At 42.4% G+C, this 21,631-nt stretch overlaps 3 protein-coding genes across 12 annotated transcripts in view; 2 read left to right on the forward strand and 1 right to left on the reverse strand.

The window, feature by feature from the left end:
• MAGT1 (magnesium transporter 1) overlaps positions 1–5,173 on the reverse strand; it is a 64,226-nt gene extending 59,053 nt beyond the window's left edge. For all 9 annotated transcript variants that reach the window (XR_014835627.1, XR_014835624.1, XR_014835623.1 and 6 more), the window contains exon 1: positions 5,043–5,173. Coding sequence is in view for 2 of the 9 variants with exons in the window: in XM_085008454.1 (XP_084864580.1) it covers positions 5,043–5,144 (102 nt within the window). In the remaining 7 variants the exon portion in view is untranslated. The remainder of the gene's footprint in view (positions 1–5,042) is intronic.
• A 4,003-nt stretch (positions 5,174–9,176) lies between these two features.
• Positions 9,177–15,774, forward strand: COX7B (cytochrome c oxidase subunit 7B). Its single transcript, XM_003135201.4, has 3 exons — positions 9,177–9,299; positions 11,417–11,541; positions 15,573–15,774. The coding sequence occupies exons 1-3, from the start codon at positions 9,260–9,262 to the stop codon at positions 15,648–15,650; spliced, it is 243 nt and encodes an 80-aa protein (XP_003135249.1). The 5' UTR covers positions 9,177–9,259; the 3' UTR covers positions 15,651–15,774.
• A 3,878-nt stretch (positions 15,775–19,652) lies between these two features.
• Positions 19,653–21,631, forward strand: part of ATP7A (ATPase copper transporting alpha) — a 137,151-nt gene continuing 135,172 nt past the window's right edge. For both annotated transcript variants that reach the window (XM_003135200.5, XM_013990937.3), the window contains exon 1: positions 19,653–19,917. The gene's annotated coding sequence lies outside the window, so the exon portion shown is untranslated. The remainder of the gene's footprint in view (positions 19,918–21,631) is intronic.

The raw sequence follows: 21,631 nt of genomic DNA on the forward strand, positions 1-21,631 counted from the left end.
AAAAAAAAAAAAAAAAAGATAAAAGAAGTCACTGCAAAGCAAGCCTTTGTGGCCTAGCATAGGTTTTAGAGTCAGAAAAGGGGTGGAACCCCAGATCAGCCTTCAGAATGGTGCTTCCTTAGGCAAACTCCTAATGTGTCTCTTGTTCAGTATCAGTTCCCTCATCTTTCAAATGGGGCTAATACTTATACTGTAGGGTTATTGTGAGCCTTAGAGATAATACATGTAAACCACAATACCTGGCATGTAGAAGGCATTGAATAAATATTAGAGAATGAGTACCAGTGAAAACAGTTAGAAGTTTAAATAATCAGATAAGTAGGGTAGCATTCCATTTAACAACAGACAATTATGAGGAGCTTGAGTGATTTTAACATTCATTTAGGATACTTGTCTTTTTAAAAAGAATACTTAGATTATAAGATCAGACATTACCCTACTATTTAAAGCCAAATCTGGAGTTCGTGTCATGGTGCAGCAGAAACGAATCCGACTAGGAAACATGAGGTTGCAGGTTCAATCCCTGGCCTCAATCAGTGGGTTAAGGATCTGGTGTTGCTGGGAGTTGTGGTGTAGGTTGCAGACATGGCTCGGATCTGGCATTGCTGTGGCTGTGGTGTAGGCCGGCAGCTGTAGCTCTGATTAGATCCCTAGCCTGGGAACCTCGATTTGCCATGGGTGTGGCCCTAAAAAGACAAAAGACAAAAAAATAAAAAATAAAAATAAAGCCAAATCTACTATGGTGGATAGACCTGGGATTTTTTTAAAATGATCTTTTCAAAAATTAACAACAGGAGTTCCCGTCGTGGCGCAATGGTTAACGAATCTGACTAGGAACCATGAAGTTGCGGGTTCAGTCCCTGCCCTTGCTCAGTGGGTTAAGGATCCGGCGTTGCCATGAGCTGTGGTGTAGGTTGCTGACTCGGCTCGGATCCCGCGTTGCTGTGGCTCTGGCGCAGGCCGGTGGCTACAGCTCCGATTCAACCCCTAGCCTGGGAACCTCCATATGCCACGGGAGCGGCCCAAAGAAATAGCAAAAAGACAAAAAAAAAAAAAATTAACAACAAAAAAGGGAAATGTTCTGCAATATTTTTAAGTGTCTCTAAGTAGTACCACGGTGATCTTTTTTTTTAATAAAATGGGCCAAAACATGCTCATTTAGAGGGGAAAGGGGTAAAAACTAAAATAACTCTACCAGCATAGAGTTCCCGTTGTGGCTCAGTGGTTAACGAATCTGACTAGGAACCATGGGGTTGTGGGTTCCATCCCTGGCCTTGTTCAGTGGGTTGAGGATCTGGCATTGCCATGAGCTGTGGTGTAGGTCGCAGACGTGGCTCGGACCTTGCGTTGCTGTGGTTGTGGTGTAGGCCAGAGGCTGCAGCTCCGATTAGACCCCTAGCCTGGGAACCTCCATATGCCACGGGAGCGGCCCAAGAAATGGCAAAAAACAAAATAAAATAAAATATCTCTACCAGCCTATATTATTCCTTATTTACTGATGAGAAAATCCAGTTTTAGATTGTGTGCCCTAAACAAACCTGCATGTGAAAGAACAGATTCCTGAGTCTACATGCACACAATTAATTAATTAATTAGATGTTTATTGTCAGACACTGCTGGTATGAAAATAAATAATTTAAAAGTGTCTGTGGGAGTTTCCATCTTGGCGCAGCGGAAACAAATCCAACTAGGAACCATGAGGTTGAGGGTCTGATCCCTGGCCTTGCTCAGTGGGTTAAGGATCCAGCATTGCTGTGAGCTGTGGTGTAGGTCCCAGACATGGCTCAGATCCGGCATTGCTGTGGGTCTGGCGCAGGCCAGCAGGAACAGTTCTGATTAGACCTCCAGCCTGGGAACCTCCATATGCTGCGGGTACAGCCCTAAAAAAACAAAAGACAAAAAAATAAAAAAAATAAAAGTGTTGAGTTCCCACTGTGGTGCAGTGGAAACGAATCTGACCAGTATCCATGAGGATTCAAGGTTGATCCCTAGCTTCACTCAGTGGGTCGGGGATATGGCGTTTGCCATGAGCTATGGTATACGTCGCAGACACAGCTTGGATCTTGCATTGCTGTGGCTGTGGAGCAGGCCTGTAGCTGTAGCTCCTAATCCGCCCCTAGCCTGGGAACTTCCATGTGCCATAGGTGCGAACCTAAGAAAAGCCAAAAAAGTGTATTCATAACCAAATGGGGTATAATCTTTAAAAATTGTGAAACACTATGTTGAACATAGTGTTTCACATAATATTGTAAGTCAGCTATACCTCAGTGGAAAAAAATCTCTGTATTCAAGATGCTCACAATCTAATGGGAAAGACTGGTACCTAAACAATGACAACACAATGTGCTCAATTCATCTCCACTTACCTGAGGGAACCAGGAAATGCTTAGTTGAGGAAGAAGGTAATGTATGAGCTAAGACTTAAAGAGCAGGAACCCTCAGGTGACTAAGAGCGTAGGGTGAGAGAGAAGAGGGATACCACTAAGTTGGACACTTGCAAGAGAGTATAGAAATATCAAGGCAGGCAGGTAATTCAGTATGAATAGTACAACAAGGAGCTTGAATTGAGATGAAACTGGAAGAAGCAGACCAGAGACAGGCTATAGTAGCCCTTTAATACTTTGCAACAGTTTTTTTTTTCTTTTTTTAGGGCCACACATGGGGAATATGGAAGTTCCCAGGATAATGATCAGATTGGAGCTGCAGCTGCCAACCTACGCCACAGCTCACAGCAACACAGGATCCTTAGCTCACTGAGCAAGGCCAAGGAAGGAAACCACATCCTCATGGATACTAGTCGGGTTCATTACCCCCAAACCACAATGGGAACTCCAAAACCAAGTTTTTTTTTTTTTAGCCTTTTGGTTTTCAGTTTTTCACATTAGCATCTCTGGCAACACTAGGAAGGATGAGTTCAAGGATGACCAGTTAGGCAGTTATGGCAATAGATTTGTGAGAGTGATAAGGGTCTTGAACAGTGGGCATGATAGGAAGGGAGTTAAGATTCTGACTCCTTAATTTTTTTTTTGAGATATAATTTACATAACATAAAATCCACTATGTTAACAACTTTAAAATACAAAATTCATTGCTGATTCCTTTTAAAAGTAATCTATCCCCTGCTAAGCTCTTTTGCTTCTAGTTTAGTAAGACTATAAATGAATAAATATTTTAAGTTGTAGAAATACTAGTTTTCGATTTGCATTTCTCTTATAACCAGCGATGTTGAGCATTTTTTCATGTGTTTGCTGGCCATCTGTGTATCTTCTTTGGAGAAATGTCTATTCAGGTCTTTTGCCCATTTTTCCATTGATTGAAAAATAAAATTAAAAAAAAAGAAAAAAAAAGAAATACTAGTTTTCAAAAATCTTCATTTAATTAAAAAAGAGTAAGTAGTCATTGTAGAAATTTAGACAATAGCAGCATGTAAGATAAAAAGTTAAAGTGTTCTGGAGTTCCCGTCGTGGCGCAGTGGATAATGAATCTGACTAGGAACCATGAGGTTGCGGGTTCCATCCCTGGCCTTGCACAGTGGGTTAAGGATCTGGCATTGCCGTGAGCTGTGGTGTAGGTCGCAGATGCAGTTCGGATCCTGAGTTGCTGTGGCTCTGGTGTAGGCTGGCGGCTACAGCTCTGATTAGACCCCTAGCCTGGGAACCTCCATATGTCATGGGAGCGGCCCGAGAAATGGCAAAAAGACCAAAAAAAAAAAAAAAAAAGTTAAAGTGTTCCCCTAATAAACAATCTCAACTACCTAGAGACAGACACTGTTCTATATCCTTACAAAGGTTTCTCTCTGTATATATATATACACTCACATATAGGTTTTTTTTTAACATAAAAGGTTTCTAGAATATAAAATTGTGTATTGCTCTACCTCTTGTTTTCTACATTAAAAGTGGCTTTGAATCCTCCTTAAAAAGTACATGAATTTCTAGTTCAAATGTATGAGCCTGCTCATTTCACCATATCTTCTAAAATTGATATTTTTAATTTTACTTTTGCCAATCTAATAAGTAACTCATTTTAACTTGCTAGCTTATTTTTTTTTCTTGTGGAATAGTACAAATATTCAGAAACAGAGAAGGTAGGTTCTTTTAAAATTCAGCACAACTTGACAAGTATCTGAGATGTTTAAATGGTATCTTTTTAAAGTGTGTGTACAGGTATTGTGTACTAAAGAAGCACGGGATGACAGGAAATAGCATAACACTGACCGACCTAGGATTTTAGTCCTTTTTCTGCAACTGTTAACTGTGTAAGCTTAGGACTTGGGTTTCCTCATTCATAAAATTATAGAGCATAAATAATTGCTAGTAATCTTTAAAGCTCTAAGAGCATACGGCTCTAAGTAACAAACGTTTCAAAACAATGTTAAAATTTCCCAGTTAGGATTGCTTAATGGTGACTAAAGAATATTGTCTCCTCTACTTGCCAAAGCCAGTAAATTCCACAAGACGGGATCTTAGTTTGGTTAATTTATGTACACTAAGCTCCTAGAACAGTGCCTGGCACGCCTGATATTTAGCAAATGAAAATGGTTTGAGTTTCACTCTGGTAAATTGCTTCGAATCAATTATTTGGTAAAAAAATTAGCATTATCTTTGCTCTTCAGTTTAATCCTCTCATTCCTGAAGTGAAAACGCTCAAAACTATATAGCTCTTACACGTCTAAAAGGGAGTTACATCTACTGACAGCAGAAAGACTCAGATATTCTACCCCATGGCCCTAACATCGAACTTCCCTCCACCACCTGACGGGGCCCATACTCAAATGAGTGGCAAAACTCGCAGCTATGTACATCCACAGGCCTAAAGAAGCCGGGCTATCACCTTCTCCACCCTACTCTCAGACTCTTCAATCCCAGAAGACAAGGTGTTACAGTTTCTTTTCTCGCGAACCCCACAACTCCAAAAACGGCGGAAGTGGAGCTACCAAAGACACAGAACCAGCAGAAAAAAGGGATCGGAAAGGAAAAAACAGACCATCTCAAGCCCCACTCGTTGGGAAAAGCCCGTGTTGCAGGAAATAGCGTCCTCACCTCCTTCTTCCTCTGGGCAGAGGCTGAGGGAACCTGGTAAACGAGCAGCAGTGCCATCGCCATGGTCGCAGAAACACACCACATCCACCTACGCGCTGCCATGTTCTCTTTTCCGCCTCGTTCGCTTCTCTGCCTCCTAGAGGGGAAACTTTCCCGAGGCTGGGTCTGAGGGTTGGGCGTGAGAACAGGCAAACCGCCTTTGGCCCTCCTCATTGGTCCAGCTCAGCCCCGCCCCTAGTCCCCTCATATTACGTCACAGAACTTTACAGCTAGACGCCCACTAAAAAAAGGTTCACTTCTAATTGGTCTCCGTTGGCCAGTAGAAAAAGGATAATCTGGAGGTTTTTCATTGGTCCGGTAAGGATGATGGACCGCCCCTTGCCTTAGACGTAAAAATGGCGCGCTTAGCGGCTTTTCAAACGCGCGTGCGCAGTTGTGAAGCGTTGAGGCTTTTCCGAGTTCAAGATGGCTAAAGGTTGCTGAAACATAATCTTCCCCAGAGACTCATTTAGAATTCTTTGGAATACACCTCTTTTGCCCAGTATTCAATAAAATTGGATCTAGCCATGTGACAGAGCTATTTAAGTCCCTCATTCGGCCTCCAAAATATTTTTTAAAACGGGAAAAGCAGGAGTTCCCGTCGTGGCGCAGTGGTTAACGAATCTGACTAGGAACAATGAGGTTGCAGGTTCGATCCCTTCCCTTGCTCAGTGGGTTAAGGATCCGGCGTTGCCATGAGCTGTGGTGTAGGTTGCAGACGCGGCTCGGATCCCGCGTTGCTGTGGCTCTGGTGTAGGCTGGTGTCTACAGCTCCCATTCGACCCCTAGCCTAGGAACCTCCATATGCCGTGGGAGCGGCCCAAGAAATGGCAAAAAGACATAAAAAAAAGGTGTGTGGGGGGGAAGCAGGAAAGCAGAAATAATATTACTGAGGGAGATTTTTAGAAGTGAATGAACGAGAGTTTGTGGAATACTTTGTCAGCGGAACAGAGCAGACGTCAAAAGTTATTTTCTGAAGTGTTTACTCATGCACACATTTAGATTTATTGGGCACGAAGGGATTTAAATTTCATTATAGAGAGCAAATGCTTTTTTAAAAAGAATTGTCATTTTGTTCAGGGGATGGATGCAAAACTAAAGTTGTAAGAAAGCACTTATGTCTTTTTAAAGTTTTGTTTCATAATTGATTTTTGTTAAACATCCAGTTACCTTATCTAAAAAAATAATAAAAGTCCTATATAGTAGAAGTTTCCTGTCTGGCCCAGTTCTGTTTATCATATGTAAAACTAGGATGACTTTGGAGTTCCTGTTCTGGCTCAGTGGTTAACGAATCTGACTAGAAGCCATGAGGTTGAGGGTTCGATCCCTGGCCTTGCTCAGTGGGTTAAGGATCTGATAACCTGTGGTGTAGGTCGCAGGCGAGTCTTAAATCTGGTGTTGCTGTGGCTGTGGTGTAAGTGGGCGGCTGTAGCTCCAATTAGACCCATAGCCTGGGAACATCCATATGCCTCCTCCAGTGCTGCCTTAAAAAGCAAAACAAACAAACAAAAAAACACCAGTTTGTATAGTTTTGCCTTTTGGAATGAAGTTAAAATTTTTTTTTTTTTTTTTTTTTTTTTTTTTGCCTTTTTAGTGATGAACCAGTAGCATATGGAGGTTCCCAGGTTAGTGGTCCAATTGGGGCTGTAGCCGCCAGCCCGCACCGAAGCACCACAACTCAGGGGAACGCCAGATCCTTTACCCACTGAGCGAGGCCAGGGATCGAACCCAAGTCCTCATGGATACTAGTCAGGTTCGATAACCGATGAGCCAATGGGAACTCCATTGTTAATATTTTTAAGATTAAATATGGAGTTCTTGTGGCACAGTGGGTTAAAGATCCAGTGTTGTCACTGCAGGGGCTTGTGTAGCGGAACACCCTACTTTGATTATATACCATTAGTCTAAAGGAAAAAAAAACTACAAGCAAATTTTAAACTCTAAGTAGGTTTTTCATAGTAATATGAATATAGCAATTCTGAAAATATACTGTTTGTAATGTAATATGTAAAAATATTGATATCAAGAGCCAGGATTCTCACTGTGGAAGAAGGGAGATACAGGAGTTCCCTGCTGGTGCATCAGGTTAAAGATCCAGTGGTGTCACTGCTATGGTTCAGGTCACTGCTGGTTCACCGTTTTAATCCCTGGCCTGGGAACTTCCATATGTCATGGACAATGCCAAAAAAAAGAAAAGGGGGGGGGAAGATACAAATATTAAATGAGGGAAGATATAAAAGCAATTTTGGGGGTTGGACTAGATTGAAGGTATTAGCATAAATTTGTCTTTTATAGCATATATTTCTAGTTCTACTCACTGAAAGGACTAGAAGCAATGACACTCCAAAATCAAAGAACAAATCTAGAGCCAAATCTAGGTTGCTAAATGCCAACCCTAAAAGATATTAGGGCTCCTTAGGCAAATGGCTGATTCCAGTGCTGGGTAGGGAAAATACAAGGTGAGCCTGGGAGTTCCTGTTGTGGCTCAGTGGTTAATGAGCCTAACTAGTATCCATGAGGACGTGGGTTCTATCCCTGGCCTTGCTCAGTAGTTTAAGGATCCGGCGTTGCCCTGAGCTGTGGTGTAGGTCACAGACACAGCTCAGATCTGGCGTTGCTGTGGCTGTGGCATAGGCCAGCAGCTATAGCTCTGATTTGACCCCTAGCCTGGGAGCCTCCACATGCCACAGGTGCAGCCCTAAGAAAAAAAAAGACAAAACAAAACAAGATGAGCCTGCAATATCTTGTGTCAGAAAATAAAGATGTGCTCAAAATAAATGTCGGTGATATGTCAAAAAAAAAAAAAAAGTCATGTAAGCCAGCTTGAAGATGATCGTAGTGATCACATCTCAGACTATAGAGCATTCAAATAAATCATTATAGCAATGGATTATAACTTATAGAATACATGAATCCACACTGATAACGAACAAATAAGCAGAGGAAAAGATAAAATTCCACTATGCCACAACCGGAACCCCTGATTCATATCTTTTTAGGGCTACACCTGTGGCATATGGAGGTTCCCAGGCTAGGGGTCCAATCGGAGCTGTAGCCACCGGCCTACGCCAGAGCCACAGCAACTCAGGATCTGAACCGCATCTTCGACCTACACCACAGCTCACTGCAATGCTGGATCCTTAACCCACTGAGCTGAGCAAGGCCAGGGGTCGAACCCGCAACCTCATGGTTCCTAGTCGGATTCAGTAACCACTGTACCACAACGGGAACTCCTGGACCAAATGATTAACGTTGGCATTATAAATAATGAGACAAGAGCTTTTGTGCCTGCCCTCTGGCAACTCTCACAAGCGTCCTATCTTAATAAATCTATTTCTTGCCTATCAAAAAAAATAATGAGACCATCTAATTTTTTTTTTTAAGAGCCACATCCGAGGCACAGGGCGGTTCCCAGGCTAGGGGTCGAAACAGAGCTGTAGCTGATGGCCTACACCACAGCTTTAGCAACACCAGATCCAAGCCACATCTGTCACCTACAGCAGAGCTCATGGCAACGCTAGATCCTTAACTCACTGAGCCATGCCAGGAACTGAACCTGTGTCCTCATGGTTACTAGTCAGGTTTGTTTCCACTAAGCCAGGATGGGAACCCTGAAACAATTTAATTTTATAGGCTTTCTGATAAGATGCCCTAAGAAGACAAATCCGGAGTTCCTGTTGTGGCTCAACTTGAAATTTTCTCAAAGTTAAAAGCTAAACAAATTAGTACATAGTAACAGGAAACAAAAAAAATTAAACGAGAAGGAAGTTTGGAGGAAATGGAACGCACAGCTAGTGGGGAGAGAGATACATGCTCAAGCCTCTGAAACACTGTCTTAAAGTTGGTGCTTTTGAAGACTTCAGTCTAAGATTAGTGTCTCCGCTCTCCTGGAATACATCCCTAAACCTGACTTCAAGGCAATGGGTTCTTTCATTCTTCAGTTAATACTCAGAAACGTCATTTATAAAGGCGAAACTACATTTCCCAAAAGGCCTTTATCTTTCGGTGTTGTAAAGAGGACAATTTCTATAGGCTCTTAATAGGTCTCGCGAGATTGGGTCAAATTTTTTTTTGAGTGCAGCCGAAAGCCATTTTGTTTTTCAGGGTTCTTTGCAAGGGTACCGGACGCGTAGTTGCAAGAAGCTAACGGTTGCAGCAGTTTTGTCTAAAGCTTCACGATGTTTCCCTTGGCCAAAAACGCACTAAGTCGTCTCAGAGGTGAGAAAGAATTGTGAGCTAATCATTTCCAATGGCCTTTTATCCATTTGTCCTCGTGGGTCTTCCGCGCTCCCTTTCCTTCCACCTTCATCCCGACCTTATAATTCTAAATGGCAATCTCTTACCTCGTTCCCAGTAATTGGGAGGTTGTCCTCAACATTATCCTAATCATTCAGCGTTTCTGTTTCGGTTCCTAGCTTTTTCTTACTGGCGTCGTAATCTAACTGCTTTTTTGTTATTCAGTAACCTACAATTTCAGGGGACACGTTTGGTGAACACTTCATGTTCGTTAAGTCATTTCCTAAATTTTACTTTTGGGGATACATATACCTGCAAATAGAGCCTTTTCTCCAAATCCTGGTTTCATTGCAGGGAGGTAAATGGTAGCCTTGCAGCTCTTATGTTATTTGTGGGTTATTAGCTAAGTAATTGTGGTCATTTTTTTTTCCTTATCTAGAAGTTAGGCAGGTACAGGGGAATTTTGAGACTAGCATTATGTATTGAGAAGGCACTGGAAGGAAATAGAAAAGTATTTTTCATACATGATTTGCTCTGAAGGTGACCTTGAATACGTGAGTAGTTCTACAATGAAAATGACCATAAGCAATTACCATTTAGCTTCTTCAGCCATCTTTTTGTTTTTAGTTGGAGTCATTGGAAGTATTACTAGATTTGTGTTCTAAACATAAAAATACCTTTGAGAATAAGCAAAAAATAATTACCTGAATGGCTTTTCATTTTCCAAAGGCCATGAGTATTGTCTCTTTCACTTTGGGCATTTAATCTCTCTAAACTTCATTTTCCTCCTTTGTAAAATAGAGGCTTAGTAAATAATACCTACCTCGGAGTTGTTGAGGATTATGTGAGATTACCAATAGATGGTAACAACCATTTCTTCTCACAGAGAAGCGGTCTAAAGTCCATTTAGGTGACCTGAATGTTGAGGTCATGAGGTGGTGTGGAATTGCTTGGTAATGTTATTTTCTTTACTCTTTGAGCAGGTAGGGCCTCGTACCTCACGATATGGGGTTTGGGGGTTGTTTTTTTCAATGAAGTTCACATACTTAGTTTTTAACTTCTCTAGAGCAGAATATATTGTGAAATTTTTGTAAATTTGCTCATCCTAAATGTGGCTAAAGGTGAAAAAAAACTATAAGGCACTTAGGAGAAACCATTAATGGTCAAACATTGGCTGTTGCTTTAATACATTTTTCATTATACTTAAGTACCTTTTGAGACTCTAAAACAATAAGGATTTGCTACTTAGATTGGGGGAAGAAAAAAAAAATACAGCTGTAAATAGCATTTTCCAGTCTTGGCTTTTTCCCAGGCCTTTCTAAGTGCCTCTAGAGGCACTTTTAATGTTGTCATTCTGCTCAAAAACTTTTACCTCTAACAAAAAAGTAGCCCCCCATGAACCTTTCTTGTTTTAAATTCTGTTTACTAGTCAGTACACCTTGTCATTCAAACATAAGTGGCTTTCTAGTACTCTGGATTTTCTATGTTTGCCTTTTTTCAAATTCCCCTTTCTCACATCTCAAATCCTACCTGCTATTCAAAGTGCTTAGCTAGTAGTTCCCATCCTGGGGCAGTGGTTAGCGAATCCGACTAGGAACCATGAGGTTGTGGGTTCGATCCCTGGCTTTGCTCAGTGGGTTAAGGACCTGGCATTACCGTGACCTGTGGTGTAGGTTGCACACGAGGCTCGGATCCCACATTGCTGTGGCTGTGGTGTAGGCTGCCAGCTACAGCTCTGATTAGACCCCTAGCCTGGGAACCTCCATATACCACAGGAAGGGCCCTAGAAAAGGCAAACAGACAAAAAAAAAATTCCAGAAGAATTGTATAATGAACACCAACATACCCACCACATAGATTTTTTAATATTTTGCTGTATTTGTTTATGCCTTATCATTCCATCTTTCCATTCATTTTATTTTGAAGCATTTCAAAGTATGCTACTTTGCTCTTAGCTGCAACATGTTTTAACATATTATACTGCATAATACTGTAGAGTTTATTTCTTGGCTTTCCTGAGTGGCAGTATCAGTTACACATGTTCTCTTTTCCTGATAATTGATAGATATGCTCCTGTGTTTTTTTTTCCCCCCTTTAAGTTCGAAACATTCAGCAAACAATGGCAAGGCAGAACCACCAGAAGCGGGCACCTGATTTCCATGACAAATATGGTAATGCTATATTAGCTAGTGGAGCCACTTTCTGTGTTGCTGTATGGGCATATGTAAGTACTATTGATTGGTAATCTGTTTTAGATGTTTTTTATTCCCATTTAGCTCATATACTGAAAATGTTTTTACTCGGTAGTTTACATTTCTAGTTGGAGGGCTTTAGAGATTTTCTAATGTAATTACTCATCTGCAGAAATTTCTTGCTCAACATTGAGCATTCATTCATTATCTGTTCTTTTTTCTTTTTGCTTTTTTTTTTGTCTTTTTGCTATTTCTTGGGCCGCTTCCGCGGCATATGGAGATTCCCAGGCTAGGGGTCTAATTGGAGCTGTAGCCGCCAGCCTACGCCAGAGCCACAGCAATGCGGGATCCGAGCCACGTCTGCAACCTACACCACAGCTCACGGCAACGTCAGATCCTTAACCCACTGAGCAAGGGCAGGGATCGAACCCACAACCTCATGGTTCCTAGTCGGATTTGTTAACCACTGCGCCACGATGGGAACTCCTGCTTTTTTTTTTTTTTTAAGGGCCGCACCCACAGCATATGGAGGTGCCCAGGCTCGGGATTGAATCGAGCTACAGCTGTATCACAGTCACAGCAGCACCAGATCTGAGCCGAATCTGCGACCTATACCACAGCTCATGGCAGTACCGAATCTTTAACCCACTGATCGAGGCCAGGGATCAAACCTGAGTCCTCGTGGATGCTAGTCAGATTTGTTTCCAGTGAGCCATGGCAGGAACTCCTTGTTATCTGTTCTTAACATTTCCAATAGGAAGTTACTTGGTGGATCACAAGGTAGTGATCCTTTCTATAGATGTGTAGCTGTTAAAACGATTTTAAAGTTTGTTAAAATCTGCCTCTTTTATAATATAAAGGTAAAATTACCCATCATTCCATTGCAACATAGAAATCCTGATATCATTTCCATGTATCAACTATTAGGTATTTTAAATTTTAAAAAATTATTTATTTACTTATTGATTGGCTGTACTGCACCTGTGGCATGTGGAAGTTCCCTGGCCAGAGATCGAATTTGTGCCACATCAGTAACAATGCTGGATCCTTAACTTGTTGAGCCAACAGGGAACTTAAAGATATTAGAAAATTCTATCATGTCACTTGAATCTTAAATATTCTCAGTTCTGTCAATCTTTTCTTTCTTTCTTTTTTTTTTTTTTTTTTTTTAGGGCGGCATCCAGTGCACATGGAAGTTTTTGGGCTAGGGGTCAAATCAGAGCTGCAGCTGCTGGCCTATTCCAAAGCCACAGCAATGCCAGATCGGAGTTGTGTCTGCAGCCTACACCACAGCTTATGGCAACACCAGATACTTTAACCCACTGAGTTAGTCCAGGGATCGAACCCACATCCTCATGGATACTGTTTCAGCCCACTGAGCCGCAGTGGGAACTCCCCTGAATCAGTCTTTTCAAATTCCACTCTCATGGAGTTTCCGTTGTGCAGCAGAAACAAATCTGACTAGTATCCATGAAGATGTGGGTTCGATCCCTGACCTCCCTCAGTGGGTCAGTAACCCGGCATTGCTGTGAGCTGCGGTGTAGGTCGCAGAGGTGGCTTAGATCTGGTGTTGCTGTGAGCTGTGGTGTAGGCTGGAGGCTGTAGCTCTGATTCGACTCCTAGCCTCATATGCTGTGGGTGCAGCTCTGAAAAAAAAAAAAAAATTCCACCCTCAGAACTGAGTACAGTATTTCTGATGGATGAGATAAAAAAGTGATTTGCTTTTAATATTTTAGTTTTTTACATCTTACATTTAACTCACCAGTCACTGTACTTGCTGGTTAAAAATAGGAGTGTTGAAGTTATACGAAACAGGAGTTCTTGTCATGGCTCAGTGGTTAATGTACCTGAATAGCATCCATAACGATTCGGGTTCGATCCCTGGCCTTGCTCAGCGGGTTAAGGATCCATCGTTGCCATGAGCTGTGGTGTATGTAGATCGAAGACTCGACTCGGATCCCTTGTTGCTGTTTCTCTGGCGTAGGCCAGCGGCTACAGCTCAGATTGGACCCCTAGCCTGGGAACCTCCATATGCCGCAGGTGTAGCCCTAAAAAGATATGAATCAGGGGTTCCGGTTGTGGCATAGTGGAAATGAATCCGACTAGTGTCCATGAGGATGCGGGTTTGGTCCCTGGCCTCGCTCAGTGGGTTGGGGACCCGTGTTGCCGTGAGCTGTGGTATGGTTTGCTGATGAGGCTTGGATCCCGAGTTGCTGTGGCTGTGGTGTAGGCCAGCAGCTGTAGCTCTGATTCTACCCTAGCCTGTGAATCTCCATATGCCTCTGGTGCAGCCCTGAAAAGACAATAATAAATAAATAAAAGGTATGAGTCAACCCTTGCCTTGTTAATCAAAAATACTTTATAAATAGGCCTTTCCTATTTGTTTTGATCTTCCTGAAATCAGATATATGATTGAAATAAATGCATGTTCTTAATTAGAAGAGTAAACAGATGAACAGATGTGTGATCAGGAGCAGTTTTGGGAGGTGAAGAGCTCTTTGATGAAAGAACATTAGAGAATCACTCTTTGGAAGTATTTGGGTAGCTATGGTTGAGTGCAACAGTGTTTTGAGGAGGTAGTATAGAAGTAAAAATTTGAATTCATTAAGTAAAATTTATTTATTTATTTATTTATTTTTCTTTGTCTTTTTTTGCCTTTTCTAGGGCCGCTTCTGTAGCATATGGAGGTTCCCAGGCTAGGGGTCTAATCAGAGCTGTTGCTGCTGGCCTACACCACAGCCACAGCAATGCCAGATCCTTAATCCACTGAGCAAGGCCAGGGACCGAACCCGCAACCTCATGGTTCCTAGTTGGATTCGTCAACCACTGCACCATGACAGGAACTCCCTCATTAAGTAAAATTTAAAATTTAGTTCAGCCATACTAGCTTCATTTTGGTTGCTCAATAGCTGTATGTGACTAGTGGCAATTGTATTGTACAGTGCAGATGTAAAACATTTCCTTAGGGGTTCTCTTGTTGCACAGTGGGTTAAGGATCCCATGTTATCACTGTGGGTGTGTTGGTTTGATCCTGGCCTGGGATCTTTTTTGGCAGGTGCAGCCAAAAAAGAAAAAAAAAATTTCCTTTCTGGAATTTTTTTGTTTCTTTTTCTAGGGCCACACCTGTGGCACATGGAGGTTCCCAGGCTAGGGGTCTAATCAGAGCTACAGCTGCTGGCCTTACACCACAGCCATATCAGATCCGAATAGTGTCTGCAACCTATACCACGGGTCATGGTTCCTACACAGATTCATTTCTGCTGCGCCATGACGGGAACTGCCTTTTTTTTTTTTTGAAGACACAGTGGAAATAGCTTGCTTATTTATTTATTTATTTATTTTTGCTTTTTAGGGCCGCACCCATAGTATATGTATGTTCCCAGGCTGACAGGTAGAATTGGAGCTACAGCTGTCAGCCTACACCACAGCTCACAGCAATGCCGGATCCCCAACCCACTGAGGAAGGCCGGGGATTGAACCCTCATCCTCATGGATACTAGTCTTATTCGCTGTGCCACAACGGGAACTCCTGGAAGTTCTATTGAACAGCCCTGACCTAGAGAATAAGAACAGCAATTAGGTTTGGCCTACATGGAGGACACTTATCCCGGGTGACTTTCTGTGTGTTTTTAACCTATAAAGCAGAATACCTCTGTCACTTTTTTTTTCTTTTTTTTTTTTTAATCTACTCAACTTTTTTTTTTAAATTTTATTTATTATTATTTTTTTTGTCTTTTTGCCATTTCTTGGGCCGCTCCCGCGGCATATGGAGGTTCCCAGGCTAGGGGTCGAATCGGAGCTGTAGCCACCGGCCTACGCCAGAGCCACAGCAATGCGGGATCCGAGCCGCGTCTGCAACCTACACCACAGCTCACGGCAACGCCGGATCGTCAACCCACTGAGCAAGGCCAGGGATCAAATCCGCAACCTCATGGTTCCTAGTTGGATTCATTAACCACTGTGCCACGACAGGAACTCCCCTCTGTCACTTTTTAAGAAATAGTCTCTAAAGGAGAGTGGACTCTGGTTGAAACATAAAATTGACAGATTTTAATTCTTACAGACAGCAACACAGATTGGAATAGAATGGAACCTGTCCCCTGTTGGCAGAGTCACCCCAAAGGAATGGAGAGAAGAATAATCATCCCATCTGGTTTAATACTGAATTGTTTCAAAACCACCTCATAATTGATGCCAAGTAAAAGCACTGTGTACCCATTAAAATATGGCATGATTGAAGAAATAAAGTATATTTGAAACCTTCATTGTAGGTTTTATTTTCTTCTGTTAATAAAACCAAGGTTTTACTTTTCATTTATGTAACTTGTGTTAAGTCAAAACACTGTACAATTTCTTGAATAGCTTTTCTCTATTAAGTAGTATGAAAGGACACTTTGGCTGTCACCTGGAAGTAGGCTTTATACTAGGCCGAAATTACAGTTCATGAATAACTGATCAGAGTTGCTTTAGGTCATCTTTGAGATTAAAATTTGGTGTCCGTATCTTGGTTATACCTACTTCTTTCAGCCTCTCATTTATGTGTATATTTGGGCTAGTCATTTACTCCTTTTTATTCCTACCAAGAGAACTTAAGGTGTCATCAGACCCATGGGAAGAATGGTCCTATCAAATGAACTTCCAGGAAGTCTACACACCAGTAAGCTTCTTGGCTCCCTTGGGACATTTATCTTGATTATAGCTTTAGATTTTTCAGCATATTTATTTGAAAATTTTATGATGTTATTAAAGTATCTGTCAAGTATAGTGTACTTTCACTTATCTAACTACTTGGACCTCTGCTGTTGGTTTCTGTAGTCATGCCAACTTTTGGATTTTGGATTAACCTGAATTCATTGACATTGGATTTATGTGTAAGGCTAACAGAAGAAAATACAGTATCTATACCATGTGTTTCATTACTTCCTTGGCCAAAGGCTGGGAAGTAAGCCTTATGTAGTGGTTTGTTATAGTAGTCAAGCAAGCAGAAAATGGAATTTCAGTTGTGTAACCTGTCTATATTGACAAAGAGATTTCTAAAATTCACTTAACCTGATATTGTAAGTTATCAGGTAAGTAGCTTTTAGGAATCTCTACATTTACCTGATGTATGATGTAGATAAGGATTTATACTTGATCAAACATTTAAAAAGTTTACTTATTACATGAAATACTAGAATGCTCTGATTTGTTTTCTCATTAAATGTGCCAAAGACAATTTCATGGTTTAAGTAGGAAAAGTGGTTTGAATGTCATTGCAATCTAAGTAGATTACAAGATTAGTAACCATAGTAGTGCCACTATTTGAAAAAATTTGAACACTTGATATATTTAGAAAGAATGTTAAAATAGAACTAAAGTATTCAAATGCTTGTAATCCTGTGGAATGATTAAGCAAAATTAACATGTCTTCTTTTTTTTTTTTTTGTCTTTTTGCTATTTCTTGGGCCGCTCCCGCAGCATATAGAGATTCCCAGGCTAGGGGTCGAATCGGAGCTGTAGCCACTGGCCTACGCCAGAGCCACAGCAACTCGGGATCCGAGCTGCGTCTGCAACCTACACCACAGCGATTAACATGTCTTTAAGGAAGTTTCAACTTTCCCTTTTTGTTACTGAGTTGGCACTGAGAATTTCTAATGACTGGAGGTAATGAAGATGTAGTTAAGTCTAAATTATTTTGTGCCATCACAATATTTTGATCTTGCAGCTTTTTTGCTCAGTTTTATCCTCACAGACGTACTCATCCAGTAACACCACTTTTGAGAGTGCGAAGTTTATCAAATTAGCTGTCTCCTTATCAAAAATCTGTATGTATGATGGGGATCTCTTGTGGTGCATTGGTTTAAGGATCTGGTGTTGTCACTGCTATGACTTGGGTCACTGCTGTGACCTGGGTTTGATCCCTGGCCCAGAAATTGTCATATGCTGAGGGCGCAGCCAGAAAAAAAAAAAAAAGCCTTTTTTTTTTGGCTGCCCCTGTGGCATATGGAAGTTCCCAGGTCTCAGAGCAGTGACCTCAGCCACTGCAGGGAAAGCCAGATCCTTGACCCGCTGCATCACAAGGGAACTCCATAAATGCCATTCTTTTTTGCTTTTTTAGGGCCACACCTGCATATGGAAGTTCCCACTGAGCGAGGCCAGGTATCGAAGGTACTAGTTGGGTTCATAACTTTTGAGCCACAACTAGAACTCCTAGCCCTCTAGTTTTTATGTAAAGTTTAAAAACTTCAACATCCTCTACACCCTTAGTCGCTGAGCCTTTCACTTTAAGACACTTTATATTTCTACATGAATCATTCTCCCTATCAGTGCATACCAGCACTTTTAAAATTACTGTATTATATGCTGCAGGAGCGGCCCAAGAAATAGCAACAACAACAACAACAAAAAAGACAAAGACAAAAAAAAAATTACTGTATTAACAGTGCTTTCAAATAGAAGGGCGGGGTTCCCGTCGTGCCTCAGCAGAAATGAGTTTTGACTGGTATCAGTGAGGATTCAGGTTCAATCCCTGGCCTTGCTCAGTGGGTTAAGGATCTGGTGTTGCCACAAGCTGTGGTCTAGGTCGCAGACTTGGCTTGGATCTGGTGTTGCTGTGGCTATGGCTTAGGCCAGTGGCTACAGCTCTGATAAGACCCGTAGCCTGGGAACCCCACATGCTGCAGGTGTGGCCCTAGAAAGACCCCAAAAATGACGAACTGGAGAGTTCTCTTGGGGAGCAGCAGTTTAAAGAAGGATCTTGCCTTGTCACTGCAACTGGATTGCTGCTGTGGCAGGGGTTCAGTCCCTGGCTGGGGAACATGCCCCTGGGAATGGCCAAAAAAATTGGGACAAATAAAAATTTTTTTCTCTGACATGCTTTCAATACCACTTATTTATTGCACTATATTGCTATATTTTTAGGCATCTCAATTCTAAACTCAGAGTGATAAGATATTCTAATATTCTTTGCATCTTTGGAGTCCTTTACCTTTTGAAGATCATGGACAAATGAGTGAATAAATGGGGAAGTGGTTGAGAGCTTGGAATGGCGATGTGAAAGTAGGGTGAGGTGAGATCCTTGCCCCAACTCCAATACACACATAAAGATTATGAATTTAAGGAGTTCCTGTCGTGACACAGCAGAAACGAATTTGACTAGGAACCATGAGGTTAATGGTTCGATCCCTGGCTTCGCTCAGTGGGTTAAGGACCTGGCGTTGCAGTGAGCTGTGGTGTAGGTTGCAGATACGTCTCAGACCTGGCGTGGCTGTGGCATAAGCTGGCGGCTATAGCTCCAGTTCAACCCCTAGCCTGGGAACCTCCATCTGCGTCGGGCGCGGCCCTTGAAAAGACAAAAAAAAAAAAAAAAGTTTTAAAGAAAAGATTATGAATTTAACGAATTAAAAACCATTTATGAATTTAAAAAGCTCTGAATTTACCTGATATAGATAAGGATTTATATTTGATCAAACATTTAAAAAAAGTTTACTTACTACGTAAAGTAGTAAGTAAATGGAGGGGTGAGGGCAAGTTCATAGTTCTGGCATTTACATCTGGAGTTAGGCTACACAACCAAAAGCACGTTTACTTTCATGCTGTGAAGAGCTGAGCTATGTATAAGAATTATTAAGAGTTTTTTTTTTTTTTGCCATTTCTTGGGCCGCTCCCGCGGCATATGGAGGTCCCCAGGCTAGGGGTCGAATCGGAGCTGTAGCCACTGGCCTACACCAGAGCCACAGCAACGCTGGATCTGAGCCGCGTCTGGGACCTACACCACAGCTCATGGCAACGCCGGATCCTTAACCCACTGAGCAAGGCCAGGGGTGGAACCCGTAAACCTCTCATGGTTCCTAGTCAGATTCGTTAACCACTGAGCCACGACGGGAACTCCGATTTATAAGGAGTTCTAAGGTACTTCTTTGGCTTGAAGTTAGGAAACTACAGATGACAGGTTTCGGTGGGAGTTTCTCCGTTTTGTCTCTCGTTGGGGGGAAAAGGACTGCCGGCGCCAAAAAAAAACCCCAAAAAAACACCACTTCCGCCCGAGGCTGTATGTCAGTCTAGGGGCAGCAGGGGGCGGGAGAATCTCGAATCTAGTCTAGGCGTTTCCCCTTCACGTGACGCGTCTCTCCCGACCTCACCGGCTGCTTCCGGCCAGGGCTTCACCCGGAAGTGGGGCGGGGAGAGGGAAGGTGAGGTAAGGCTGCTCCCCGGCACCGGCCGGGGGTGGAGCAAGAGAAGAAGCAGAGGGCGGGGTTGGCGCCAACGCCGTCGCGGTCGCGGTCAACGCCGCCGCCGTCGTCGTCGCCATCGCCGCCGCGGCTACTCTGACTTTTCCCGGTGCGTGAGGTCGGATCCTGCGCTCTTGGATTTGACTCTCCCCTCGGCTGCGTAGCTTCGGAGATTTAACCCTAGGACAGAAAAAACAGGTAAGTTCTATATCAGCTTCCCTTCGTCGCCTTCTACTGGAGAGGTGCTTTGTACTGTCAGTCTGTGCTATCGAGTGTATAGCGAGGTCATTTTAATCTCGGGGAGTCTCCAAACTCGCACTGCTTCACAACTCAGGTATTGACTACATTCACGTTTTAGTTCCCTTAACAGAGGATAGAGATGGGGAGATTAGGTCGTGATCCCTGTCACTTTCTTGTATCCTCCTGAGGAAGTGTCCTGATCATCCATAGCTCATGTTACCCAATTAAATTGAAGATAAAAGAATCTCTGTGCCTGGGATTGGATGTCGCATGTGCTGATCACCGTTCTTAGTGAAATAATGCAAAGAAATTATGTACTTTGCTTCTTATCTCGCTCCTAGAGCATAAATCAAACTGAGAGAACACTTTGGGTTCCATTTCATTTTGTTCATTCTGTCCCCTTCCCTCTAAAGTTACTCTCCATCTTTGTTGCACCCTGTGGCATCTTTATCTTTGAAACTTTTTATTGTAGATATTGAGGTTATCCTAAGCACTGGCAATGCTTATCATTTCACAAGACAATATTATTCAGCATCTGATCTTTATTTTAGTTACATTCTCTTTATCTACAGCAGTATGGCTTTGTGTTGAGACTCAATGTGTGCAGAACATTGAGTTAGATGATACTGAGGTGTGGGGGGTGTTAGTTGGTATACAGAAGAAATAGAAAGAGTCCCTGGCCTAAAAAAAGAGGTTGCAGTCGAGTTCAGTTATGAAGACAAAGGATTCTAGCAGCGCCACTGACTGAATAGCTAGATTGCTTAATCGCATCCTTTGGAAGGGATATTTTGAACTGAGATTTTATTTTATTTTATTTTTGACTGCACCTGGCATGCGGAAGTTCCTGGTTGGGGATCGAACCTATTCCACCTCATAGACAATTCTGGATCCTTAATCTGCACCGGGAACTCCAGATGTTTTTGTTTTTGTTTTGTTTTGTTGCTTTTTAGGGCCGAATCCACGGCATATGGAAGTTCCCAGGCTAGGGGTCCAATCAGAGCTACAGCTGCCAGCCTACATCACAGCCACAGCAACTCGGGATCTGAGCCACATCTGCAGCCTACACCACAGCTCATAACAACACCAGATCCTTTAACCCACCGAGCGAGGCCAGAGGTTGAACCCGCATCTTCATGGTTCCTAGTCAGATTAGTTTCTGCTGCGCCACAATGGGAACTCCCCAGTTTTTTTTTTTTTTTTAATATTTCAAACTTCCTTGTTTCTACAGCCATGCCGCGAGAGGATTTTTTCTTTTTTGCCCTGGAGGGTCTCATAACTTGGTAGGAAAGACAGATACACCCTCTAACACAGCCACATCTTCCAAGATGTCACCGATTAAAAGAAAAAAATAGAGAAATCAAAACTAGTAAGCTTACAGCTTATATATATTTATTTTTTTATTTTTATTTTTTATTTTTTTTTTGTCTTTTTGCTATTTCTTTGGGCCGCTCCCACGGCACATGGAGGGTCCCAGGCTAGGGGTTTAATCGGAGCTGTAGCCACCGGCCTACGCCAGAGCCACAGCAACTCGGGATCCGAGCCGCGTCTGCAACCTACACCACAGCTCACGGCAACGCCGGATCGTCAACCCACTGAGCAAGGGCAGGGACCGAACCTGCAACCTCATGGTTCCTAGTCGGATTCGTTAACCACTGCGCCACGACGGGAACTC

Source organism: Sus scrofa, chromosome X (assembly GCF_054392235.1).
Source record: "Sus scrofa isolate SSC_HxYL_T2T_F1_AM1 chromosome X, Sscrofa_HxYL_maternal_Yorkshire_Landrace_v2.0, whole genome shotgun sequence".
Classification (NCBI taxonomy): domain Eukaryota; kingdom Metazoa; phylum Chordata; class Mammalia; order Artiodactyla; family Suidae; genus Sus; species Sus scrofa.

Bases quoted from the DNA above. Each gene is read 5' to 3' on its own strand.
- COX7B (XM_003135201.4), top strand. From the start codon at position 9,260: ATGTTTCCCTTGGCCAAAAACGCACTAAGTCGTCTCAGAG. The intron at 9,300-11,416 runs GTGAGAAAGAAT...CCCCCCTTTAAG, and splicing joins CGCACTAAGTCGTCTCAGAG to TTCGAAACATTCAGCAAACA. The intron at 11,542-15,572 runs GTAAGTACTATT...TAATTCTTACAG, and splicing joins GTGTTGCTGTATGGGCATAT to ACAGCAACACAGATTGGAAT.